The sequence below is a fragment of the Perca flavescens genome, chromosome 16 (assembly GCF_004354835.1).
Source record: "Perca flavescens isolate YP-PL-M2 chromosome 16, PFLA_1.0, whole genome shotgun sequence".
NCBI lineage: Eukaryota > Metazoa > Chordata > Actinopteri > Perciformes > Percidae > Perca > Perca flavescens.
Genome location: NC_041346.1, coordinates 1,313,368 through 1,325,000, shown reverse-complemented (window position 1 = coordinate 1,325,000; position 11,633 = coordinate 1,313,368). Strand labels below are relative to the sequence as shown.

The 11,633-nt window shown below is 40.7% G+C and overlaps 1 protein-coding gene across 2 annotated transcripts in view; it reads right to left on the bottom strand.

Moving 5' to 3' along the window:
• The window catches only part of chd1 (chromodomain helicase DNA binding protein 1), a 52,968-nt gene that overhangs the window by 34,047 nt on the left and 7,288 nt on the right, over positions 1-11,633 (bottom strand). For both annotated transcript variants that reach the window (XM_028601090.1, XM_028601091.1), the window contains exons 7-13: positions 10,449-10,674; positions 9,176-9,276; positions 8,890-9,068; positions 5,712-5,836; positions 4,903-5,119; positions 3,855-3,944; positions 428-618 (exon numbers count right to left, since the gene is read on the bottom strand). In XM_028601090.1, coding sequence (XP_028456891.1) covers positions 428-618; positions 3,855-3,944; positions 4,903-5,119; positions 5,712-5,836; positions 8,890-9,068; positions 9,176-9,276; positions 10,449-10,674 — 1,129 coding nt within the window. The remainder of the gene's footprint in view (positions 1-427; positions 619-3,854; positions 3,945-4,902; positions 5,120-5,711; positions 5,837-8,889; positions 9,069-9,175; positions 9,277-10,448; positions 10,675-11,633) is intronic.

The window sequence follows — 11,633 nt, the reverse complement described above, 5'->3', positions numbered from 1 at the left end:
GTTAGGGCAGCCATCACTAGGTTTGTCGCGGTTAGTAGAGAATCCAGTCTGCTGTGTAGTTGATAGACTTATAAACTACAGAATTGCACAGCAACAATCAGCTTCATGATCATAGACAGTTTTTGTATCACATCTACATTACAGTTTTTTGTTTGTTTCTCTCTCTCTACCCAGATTTTTTTTAAATGGAGGCCTGCAAAACCAATCAATTGATCAAGTACAGACGCTCCTCTGTTTGGTTGCACACTGCGTTTGTGTCACGCTGAAGATGATGTCACAGCAGTTTCAAGTGGCATCGCTAGGATGATCAGCTAATTGAAACTATCTGCAGTGGAAACGAAATCGAGAAAAACGAGTCAAGTTGAACCGAGCCACACAGTACCATGCAGTGAGTTAGTATTTGAGTATAACAATTTATATGGCCTACTTCTCGGGCATAATGAAGTGCAGCAAGGACCAGAGCTCTTTCAGGGAGTTCTGCAGTGGTGTCCCTGTGATCAGAAGCCTGTGATTGGACTTGAAGTCCATCATGGTCTTGTAGAGGAGGGAGTCATCATTCTTCAGTCGGTGCGCCTCATCCACACCAATGAAGGCCCAGTTAACACTGCCTAAAAATGACTGTAGACACACACGTTACAAGTTTCACATGTACTACACAGTTTTAGAACGGACCTTTACTATTTCATATGCATACCTGCAAACTCAGAAGGGCTGAAAAAGGGGACACATTTTATACACCCCACATAAATTCCTGTTAAACGACAAAAACAACCACTGGATGGATGCAGCACGAGGCAAGTTTCAAGTGAACGCACCGCCTATGTTGTTTTTCAGACAACAGCAGCTGCACACGGTCATACGTTCCTCTCCAGTGGAATACAGACACACTTTTACACCGTTTAGCTGTCAGCATTTTAACAGTTTTTACTCCAGCTGCTAGCTAACGGTAGGCTAACGTTACCTGCTGTCAGGTGTAGTGTTAACTAGCGTGACATGCAGCGATGTTTCAGTTCCCTCTAACGTCCATTTCGGAGCATCGGAGAGAAGCGCAGGCATTTAAGTGGCATCTAAATAAGGCACCGAAATCTGCGTTGCAATTCGGTCCAGTAGAAAACAGTCGTTAAGGCACCGGTGCCATATTAGCACCGGGTCTCGGACTCCGCCCCCAAATAAAAACTCTTGGGACCTACATGATTCAGGTGGATGACATTTTCCCCATTCAAAACGGCAATTTTTGCCGAAAAGCAACTAGTTTGCAGGTATGCATATGTGTCAAATAAAATTAATGATTAGTGATTAATTATAAATAGGTAGGGTTGGGCACCAAAATTGGAACCGGTTCCTAAACGCCTGGTATCTACCGTACCGAATGACAGCGCAGATTTCGGCGCCACTTAAATGCCTGTACTGTTCTCTGGTGTTCCGAAATGGACGTTACAGCTAAACGCTGTAACATGTGGGTTTATTTTACTGGAAAAGATTCCAACAGCGGGACGTCCCACAGTCTGCAGCTAAAGACACAGAGCAGACTAGCTGACCTTTGAGATAACATGGACACTGCTACAGTCGGAGTGGTCGGAGAAACAACAACAACGGGAGCGCACGCTCAATTGCACCTATTAAGCTCATGGTGCATTCAATGTTGTTGTAATGTACCCATCTGCCATCTTGGTTCTTTGACTGGTGAAATAAATTATTGTTAATACATTTATTTTTTTAAATACATTATCTAAATTGGATCATATGGCCTTAGCAATAAACAAGTTGTTCTTTAACTGTTGTTCTGTGCAAATCCTTTTCTTTAAACGTACAATATGTAACTTTCTGCCGCTAGGGGTCTCTCAACCAAAACAATGGATGGTAAAACTGGACTTTTGATGACGTTGGGAAGTTGCGTGGAATTATGGGAGTTTTTAGTGTTAAGCACCTTCGCTGCCGGTTAGAATGCATCAGTTCACGGACGAGTTTACCCATTCAAGTTTATTCACGTTACGTTTAGTAACGTTTATTCATGTTATTGTAATACAATAGCTGCAGTTTCCCAAACATAATTACGTTTTTCTTGATTAGATTTTTATTTGTAGCTGACCATTTAGCTAGTGAGCCATCAAGCTAACAGTAGCCAGCAGCTAAAACACAAAATATTTCACATATCAATGTCACCTTTTGGATGGTTTCAACACCGGGGCGGACGGGGTTTGTTGTAACGCTAGCAAGCTACTAAACGAGGCTGAGAGACGGGTGTGGGTGGGGATTGTCGGGAAAATCTCCGCGATAGCGAGCCAGGACGGTCGATGCCTGTTGTGCAGCAGCAGAACATCTCCCAGCTGCCCGGAATGATCCCCCTTCACTTTTCAGTAATCTTAACTTTTCGTTTTGGTGCTTAACCCACCTTTTGTCGTGTTAATTTAGCTAACCGTAAAGACAGCTAAACGCGAAGGGGGGGAGAAATTCGGCAGGGAGGAGATTTTCGGCACATACACCTGTAGCGCTACGGAGATGTAGCTAACGCTATGGATGGCCGCTGTTGTGACTCGGTGCTGGGTCTGATATGGTCTGTTTCCCGATGTTTAATTAAACTGCCGTTAGCGTCGTAAGCACCAGGCACTGGAGATAAGTTCTGGCCGGGGTTGCTGTAATGAAAGTAGCTGGCTGACAGCTGACTGGGATCACTAGCTAGCTATATGTCCCGGGGCTGTTGTCAGCTGTCATCCCGACTGAGTCTCTCTGCGCCGGGTGAGTGAGGCAGACAGACCGGGGTGTGCTAGCTGGCTAAATTAGCATTAGATTAATCGTCTATCTACACAGCTAACGTTACTTGTGAAGTTAATCGTGTGTTAGCTCAGTCCGGTTAGCTGTGGTCGAAACAGTCATACTAAAAATAACTATTAGCATGTTGAACGATGTTGTAACCTCATAATGTTACCAAAGAATTTCTAATAGTTACCCACAAAGCTTTAGCATCAACGTTAGCACATTGTAGTAACGTTAAGCTGGTATCGATATTGAACTTACAAAATAGATAAGGTCTCTGTTGTATTACTGTGATAAAAAGTGAGATGTAATTAATGACAAAATGATGCTGTATGGCAAAAAAAAAAGCAGTATTACGGTTACAAGTATTTTTTTTCTGTGACATTGTATGATTTACAATTACTCCTGAATGTATCATCTTGGTGCCAGTGTTCGACGGAAGTTAGAGTAACTGGAGGATGAAAGATTATAGGACGCCACTGACGGGCGACTAAAGGAAACGTGCCGTGTCTGAAAATAAAATAATAGATTTCTCTGGGTTTGACATTTGGTGGAAACATTTGGGATAGTGTAAGAACACAACTCATAAAAATATATAACATAGGAATGGTCATTTTTAGACATTTTAAAGCAGAAATGTTACATATTGTACCTTTAAAGGATCGGTCCAGGCACACCGGAAAAAACTAGGGCTGCACCATATGAGGAAAATATGCGATAACGTTGTTGAATATTGCGATAACGATATTACCCGTGATAAATAAACATATATTAAAATGTATTCAGTTCTGCCTTTTTGCTGCTTTCAGTATTCTGCTAAAATACATCAAATTGCTTGTTGAATTTAAAACAAATGAAAGGAAATCATTTCCAAAAAATTTAAAACACTGAATTGAATATAAAAGCCAACACTAAAAAAGAATCAAAGTTAAATTTAAAGTGCAGTCTAGTGTCTATGTGTTTATTGCGCAAGTTGATATCACGATGACGATAAAAAAACGATACATGTGCAGGTCAAGAAAAAACCCAAACGATACCCAGCCCTAGTGAGAAACAGCAGCAAAGCCCACAGCCCATGATAAAGTGAAGTAGCTGCTGACCTTGTCTTTGAGAAGAATCTCATATGTTGTGAGGATGATGTTAAGTTTCAGTCTCTTGCTGTGGACATGCATCCACTCGTGTGTCCTGATCTATTAAAAGAGAACAGGTAAAAAAGGAAAACATGTTGAGACATTAACAAACTGATGCCGTTGCTGCTGTAGGTAGAGCTGTAACAATTCCAAATGTTGCTGTACAATTGTCTCAATTGTACAATTGTTTAACAATATAATTGTCTCTTTCTGTCAAATTTAAAAATATTTATTTATTTATTATTTTTAAACAAATTAAAATTTGAGTGGATACATCTTTTGGTTCTATCACTTTTTAATGTGACCCAGATAATATAATAACACAAATACACAGACTATGAAGTAAACCTTGCAGTTAAACAAAGAAGAATTAAAAAGAACAAAATTGACAATTAGACATTTACAGTGGTACTCATAAGTTTACAGTCATACATACTATGCATCCTGATAAAGTTCCCTTGGCCTTTGGAATTAAAATAGCCACACATCATCACATACCCTTCACCATACCTAGAGATTGGCATGGGGTACTTTCCATAAGATCATCTCTCAATGCAAATCAAACCATCTATTAGGCTAACTGAAATAAAACCATGCCAATCTCTAGGTATGGTGAAGGGTATGTGATGATGTGGGGGGGCTTTTTTAATTCCAAAAGGCCAAGGGAACTTTATCAGGATACATAGTATCCTGGATCCATGAAATAACTGGCCTTAAAAATAAAAACCTGCCGCCTCTATGGGAATCTAACATAGGGGTGTACTGACTTATGCCCCCTGTATTTTAAGGAAGAACATTTATTTATTTACGATACATTATTCATTCACAAAGAAAATTTGTGCCCTTAAAGGTTGGATTTTTCCTAATGTTTTTAATTAAGGCATTAAGATCAATTTCCAAAAGATGATATTTTTAGTCAACTTTAGCATAGGTTCATAAACTTATGAGCACCACTGTATGTAATAATTGTTACAGGCCTATCTGTATGTATGTGTAACAAATGTTGGAAGCACCATACCATGTTCCTGCTGCTGATGTCTCCCAGGTAGACCACAACATTCATCAGAGGGGCCCAGAGCTGGATTTCTCTCTGCCAGGAGGTTAGTGTAGAGAGGGGCACAACCAGCAAGAAGGGCCCATATAGTTGGTGCTCATGAAACAGGTAGTTGAGGAAGCTAATTGTCTGGATGGTCTTCCCTAAACCCATCTCGTCAGCGAGGATGCAACTGTTGCCTCTATGAATGAAAACAGAGCGGAAGAGAGAAGACTCATAAGCTCAGCTTGTGGGCCTGCTACACACTGCTAAACGATGGATCATGCAGCATATGACCATCGGATAAATCACATTTATATATTAGATGCCACTATGAGGGTTCCGACACCATCTTAAACATAAAATCAAGGACTTCAAATTCAAGGACCCAACATATACAGGTACAGTTTGAGACATTACAACACCAATATTTTTTATGAGAACTAGCTGGCTTCACAAAAGCTCACAGAAAAGGATTTCACCTGTCTCTGTTATGGCAGACTATCTGGCCTATTGCCTTCTCTAACACAGCAGTGCAGAACACCACATTATTTAATAACGTTATGTAAAAAAAGATATAAAAAAGAACTTCAATTTCTATTCTTGCACAAAATATATAAATTCAAGCACTTTCAAGGCCATGATTTCCCCCCCCTCAAAGACAAAAAGCTTTCAAGGATTTTAAGGACCCGTAGGAACCATGCACTATTGCTTGGCTGGGATGCAGCTAAACCCTGATTACTATGGTAGTTGTTTCCAGTTGAGAATTAAGGATTGCTTAAGTAAAGTCATACTTGCACCAGGAGTGGGCCATCCAGTTCAAACTGTCCAACTGGTAGTCTCGGAGCTCCAGTCCATCACCTCCTATGTACGCTGGCTGCTTCTTCATAGGCACAAACCTGGGTCTCTGTTTGAGCACCTACAGAAAAGAACAGCAGTTGATGAGAGCAGTGTTTAAGTAAAAAATAACGGTTCAGTTTATTTAAGACTGGAAACTCCACAGCACTGCGGAGGAGGGTCTGGCCACACAGCACTCCTGGATGTGAGAAAAACGTGCTCTGGTTTATTGGCATTTCTTTAAACCAATCACAATCGTCTTGGGCGGCGCTAAGCACCAGATGCAGCTATGTGGCTCTGCTTAATAGTCTCGGGAAGGAATTTGTTTTCTTGGAACATTTGCACCCCGCAAAAGAAAACACCACATACAATATTAAATGAAGTTAACTGTTGACACAATACAGTAACGCAGCGGTTCTCAAAGTGTGGGGCGCGCCCCACTGGTGGGGAATAGAGACGTGACAGGTGGGGCGCGCCAAACGGGAGGAAATTTTCCTTTTTATGCCTTTATATCTTTATCCAGACATCCCAACTGTCCCGGAAGTTCCGGGAATCTCCCGCATATTGATAGCGGCTCCTTGACGCCCGCAAATGAGATCAAATCTCCCGGAATCTGGAGCAAAAACGCGCACTAGACTAGAGAGTGACTGCGTGTGTGTGTGTGTGTGTGTGTGTGTCAGGGTACCCGCGGGGTCTTAAAAGCATTGAAAAAGTCTTAAATTTGATCGTCTCAAATTAAGGCCTTAAAAGCCTTGGATTTGGTATACAAAGTCTTGGATTTCGTTACAAAGGTCTTATATTGTTTTCCTTTCCTAGGATTAAGTTCATACCGTAACAAAATTAACTGTTACCAATGTAGGCTAATTAAAAACTGACCGGAGCCCGTCGCTGGACGCACCGGAGGACCGAGACACAAAACACGCCTTTCTGACCCGGTACCGGGGGTTAGCGGTTAAACTGAGTGGAGGATGTGCGGAATGTGTCGGTGTGTCGAGCCTGGCTGGCCACTCGGCGCCTTCAGACAAAGCTCAAGATAACAGGCTAACGGATTATTAGCTAGTCAAACACCGAGCGGCTCCATTAATCTGCTCGGTGCGTCTCATAACAAACGGAGCGAGCAGCCGCCGGACTCTAACATCTGTTGATCCGTGCAGGACTTCACTGTGAGCCGACTGTTTAGAGACCATGTGACCGGCAGGTAACGTTAACGGTTCGCTGCTACTGTAGCAGAGCTGCAAGGAAACCAGGGCTCTCAAGTGTCACACATTGAGCGTGACTGTCACGCACTCCCGCCACACATTGTATTTCTCACGCGGAAAAACTATTTATAACATATTTAATATTCTGCAGCGCCCAGAAGTTTTCTGGTGCGCCGCTCTCACTATGGAACTGACAGGAGTCAAGCGTGTCTCCCCTGGAGCTATTAGTCGAGCCTGCCACTTATCAGCCAATCAAAAAAATAGAAAGGGGCTATACATATACAATAGCCAATCAGAAAATAGCACTATTGTATCTGGGTAAGATTTAACGCAACAACCAATGAGAAAAAAGCATAGAGCAGCATACAGACACTTTCCTAAACGTTCCCAAACAGGGCTCTGAGTCTGTCAGAAGGTCTGAGATCTACCGTATCAGCACAGCAATCACGTAACGCACAGCAGGCTATGGTGCAGGTAGATTATTTTATAGGTTGTTTTTTTAGGTACTTTATTTATCTCAAAATATCACGACTCCTCCAAATCTCAGAGAACACAGATATATTTTGAATGTGCAAAAAGTTTTGAACATGAGCAGAAATCATGCTCAAAACACATCTGAAATATTACAGTCCAGGGGTGTATTAATTCATTAAAATTAATGAATTTATCATTGAGGTGTACTGAGCTGTGTGTTTTCAGTGTTAAACACTGCTGCAGCTATTCATGCACGACTGTTGTTGGTGATCTCCAGAGATGGAAGACTTACTCAGATCATGTATTTCAGTAAAAGTAAAAAAAAACTGTGTTGTAGAGTTACAAATTGTCAGTTACAAGTCCTGCATTCAACATTGTCCTTAAGTAAAATATACTGTACTTAAAGTACCAAAAAGTAAAAGTGCTCATTATGCAGTGTAATATATCTTATATTATTGGATTATATTATATTATTATGCCACATCATATCTCTGTGAGATGGGCTTTTCAGCTGTTGCTTCACTGAAAACAAAGTACAGATCTCAGCTGAACATTGAGCATGACTTGAGAGTGGCAGTATCAAGCCTGACACCCCAGTTTGAGAAATTGTGCAATGCAAAACAGGCTCATTGCAGCCACGAATGCAGGGATAAATAGACCTGTCTTGCCAAATTGATTTTTTTCTTCTTCTTTTTTTAACAGATTGCAAAGTGCCGCTTTTATTTATTTTCTATTTTTGAACTTGATACAAATTTTGACACAGCTGTACTTTTATTTTCTTTAATTTTGAACTTGTTGTTATTGGATGTAGATTGTTAGTTTGTATTTAGATACAACTTGTTACTATACTGATACTAGTTGTTCAATAATTTGGAACAGTTTAAGCTTGTTGCGTATTTCACTAGCATTGTGTTGGGCCGATGGGGGCAGGTGGGGCTTGAAAATTCCGCCTTGTCCAAAGTGGGGAATGACCGAAAAAGTTTGAGAACCACTGCAGTAACGTGATCTATTTAAATTAGCTGATACATGGTTAAATCTCATTGGCTCTTACCAGTGTATCGCAGTGTGTATTTTGTCCATAGCAAATGCCACCAATCGCTCCCAAAACGTCCCAGTTAGAGAGGAAATGCCCTAAACATATTCTTTGTATATCTTTACAATCATTCTCCGAACAAACTAAGCTGGCCTGCCTTATTGCACCATCCAAATTTTCCTTAAAATTTTTTTCAGCGTGTAACGTTGCTCAGAGGTTCCGTTAATGTTGCTCGATCTGACCGAACTTTAAACACAAAGAAAGCGGAAATTGAGATCCATCTGGCGGAACTTCAGGCGGCACCAGAACTATCCCGTAAATGAACCGTAGTAGATAAAGTCTTCACCAAGCTAGACTAAATTAAAAACTATCACTCTCACGCATTACAAACATACTGCCACTGTCAATGGAGACTTGGCATTCTATTACCTTGCAGTCTCTGGATGGAATGGTCTTGGATTGGTTTCTGCACATATAGTCGTCGATGCATTTCTGGAACTTTTTGCCGATCAGAGCACCATCTTCCCAGCTACACTCTGAGTATGGCAAACCCTGCCACTTGCACAGGTAGTCTGGGTAACCGGCCGCTGACTTCTGATTTGAATGTCCTGCTCAAAGGAATTGAGATCCATATTTAGTCAAACAAATATAGCATCAAATGTATTATTATTAAATGCTTCATACACACAAGTGATGCATCCTGTAGAAAAGGTACCTATGATTCGCTCAACAAGCTGGTACTGAGAGTGCAGGTCATCCATCATTTCTTGCTGACAGTTGAAATACTCTATATCCTCTGGTGAGGCCGCCTTTAACCTGGGGAGAGGAGAAATAGCATTTAAAAATAAACGATGGTCTGTATTCCCTTTCTAATCTGAGTCCAACCAACTATTTTTCAGAGGGTACTAAATAAAAATTTTAGGGCCGGGACTCGATTAAAACAATTAATCTAATTAATTACAGGCTTTGTAATTAATTAATCGAAATTAATCGCATTTTAATTCCATAAATATTTGACCTGAGAACAGTGAGAAGTAATTTTTTTTTTCACATGGATTTTTAGTATACCATTGAATAATGACTGAATACATAAGCTTAAGCAACACAATATTGTTTATTTTTGTTCAACCAAGTCCAGCAGACCAGTGCAATTTTTGCCATTAAGTGTAGCAATAGCATATTTAGAAATATAGTACATTTCAGAAATTCAGGTAGCCTATAGGTAGGTAGACCTTCTGTAACTATGTTTTTTTAAGTAAAACACAATACTTTCAAGTACATTCAGACTTAGTTACCCTGGTCCTTAAACCAGTCATCTGGTGGAGTGTAGGTTGGGTGTGGGTCCTTGTACTCGGACTCGGGCTAACGTCCACGCTAGCTGCTAAATGTTTTGCGTCGAGGTGATACTTGAGGCTCGATGTGCTGATATGTGATATGTGAATTCCTTGTTGCATAGCATGCACACAACCATGCTCTTATCGACGCTTCCATCCGTTCGTTTTTAATAACAAAATTTCCCATCCACGGAGCCAACCAAAGCGTTCTCGTCAGCTTCTTCGTTCATGTTCACTGTGGTTTGTTGTTGTCTGAAGCACTGACATATATAAAAGGTCTGAAGTCATGAACGCTAGTTGGTGCTCCAGTATAATCGGTCCGCCGAAACTCATCCAGTGAGAAACGTCCCGCGGTGCAAAAATAAGCGTGATTAAAATGCGTAAAAAAAGTTTAACGTGTTATTTTTTGTGTAATTAATTAACGCATTAAAGTCTGTAATTAATTAATCTTAATTAATGCGTTAAAGTCCCGGCTCTAAAAATTTTACATTTGACAAATTGTTATTTTTAAATCATAAAAAAATTAGATAACTTAGATGTTTAGTTCCCTGAAGGGAGTAGAATATTCATACCTGCAAACTCAGAAGGGATGAAAAAGGTGACCCCCGTATTTGTAAGACTGTGATAAAATTGAATAAAGCACGAAGCTCTCACCATCTTTTTTTCTCAGATTCCTTCTTCTTGAAATTGTCCAGTTTCTTCATGCCCTTGACGTTCTGTAACTTAAGTGTCTCCTCTGTCTCCCATGTGTTGTGGATATGGGCCCAGTTCTTCCACTTTATCAGATACTGGATATCACCAGCCTCTTTGTTGGGATTGAAGTTAACATTGGGGTCGCCATCTGCTTCTACAGCGTATACAGTGGTTATACTTCCTGTTGCTGTTAGGAAGAAATAAAAGAATACTGTGTAACATATTTATTTTTTTTATCCTTAGAACTGGGCTAAAAGAAGGTGAATGGTACAGAGGAACAGGACATTCAATCTGTTTTTTTCACACCAAAGCAGAGATGTGGACTTGGACTCGAGTCACTGTTTTCATGACTTGATAAAAAAATAAATGATGCGAGACTTGAGTAGGACCTGGTAAGTTAACGGCTCGAGACATGATGCATGATCACTCGGATGACTTGCATGTATTCATAAGTTTGAATGTTATCTGTTAAATATAAAACAATATAATTTTACGTTGTCTCTTTCTGTCTAACTATCAACTGTCATGATTGGATGAATGGCTGTCAGTCAAACTCATTGCTATGGCAACACATACCATCAAAGCCTCATTAAGCGGACCAGACCAGAACAATGGCTGCGTCTGTGCCACGAGTAATCACTTTGGGATTTAAACTTTTCACGCAAGTAGAAAATAAGCAAACTGCTGAATGCAAGACCTGATCAAATATTTCGGAGAGCCAGACTACAACCTCAAACTTTGACCCCCAAAAAATTATTTAAGACTTGCTTGTGACTTGGACTAAATGACTTACTTGGGACTTCAGCAAAGACGACTTGGTCACAACTGCACTAAACGATCTTCCTTGTATCTCCTGACTTCCCTTAAAAGAATGGCCTAATCCCTAGGGGACGATTCTGCATGGATGCAGTGACAGACAGACCATAATCGATTATTGCTCAAAAATGACGTTCGAATATTCCCTCTAAAATAACACAGAATATTCGAACTATTCGAACATCTGGTTGCGCATGCATCCAAGGTGGCGCGCGACATCGTGATGTCAAAATGATGCAATATCCGGCCGAGCCAAGGTCGCAAACGGCTCTTTTTTTTTCCAGCGGCGCACGACAAAGCGGAAACAGGAGCCTGAATGAGTTCGCCAAC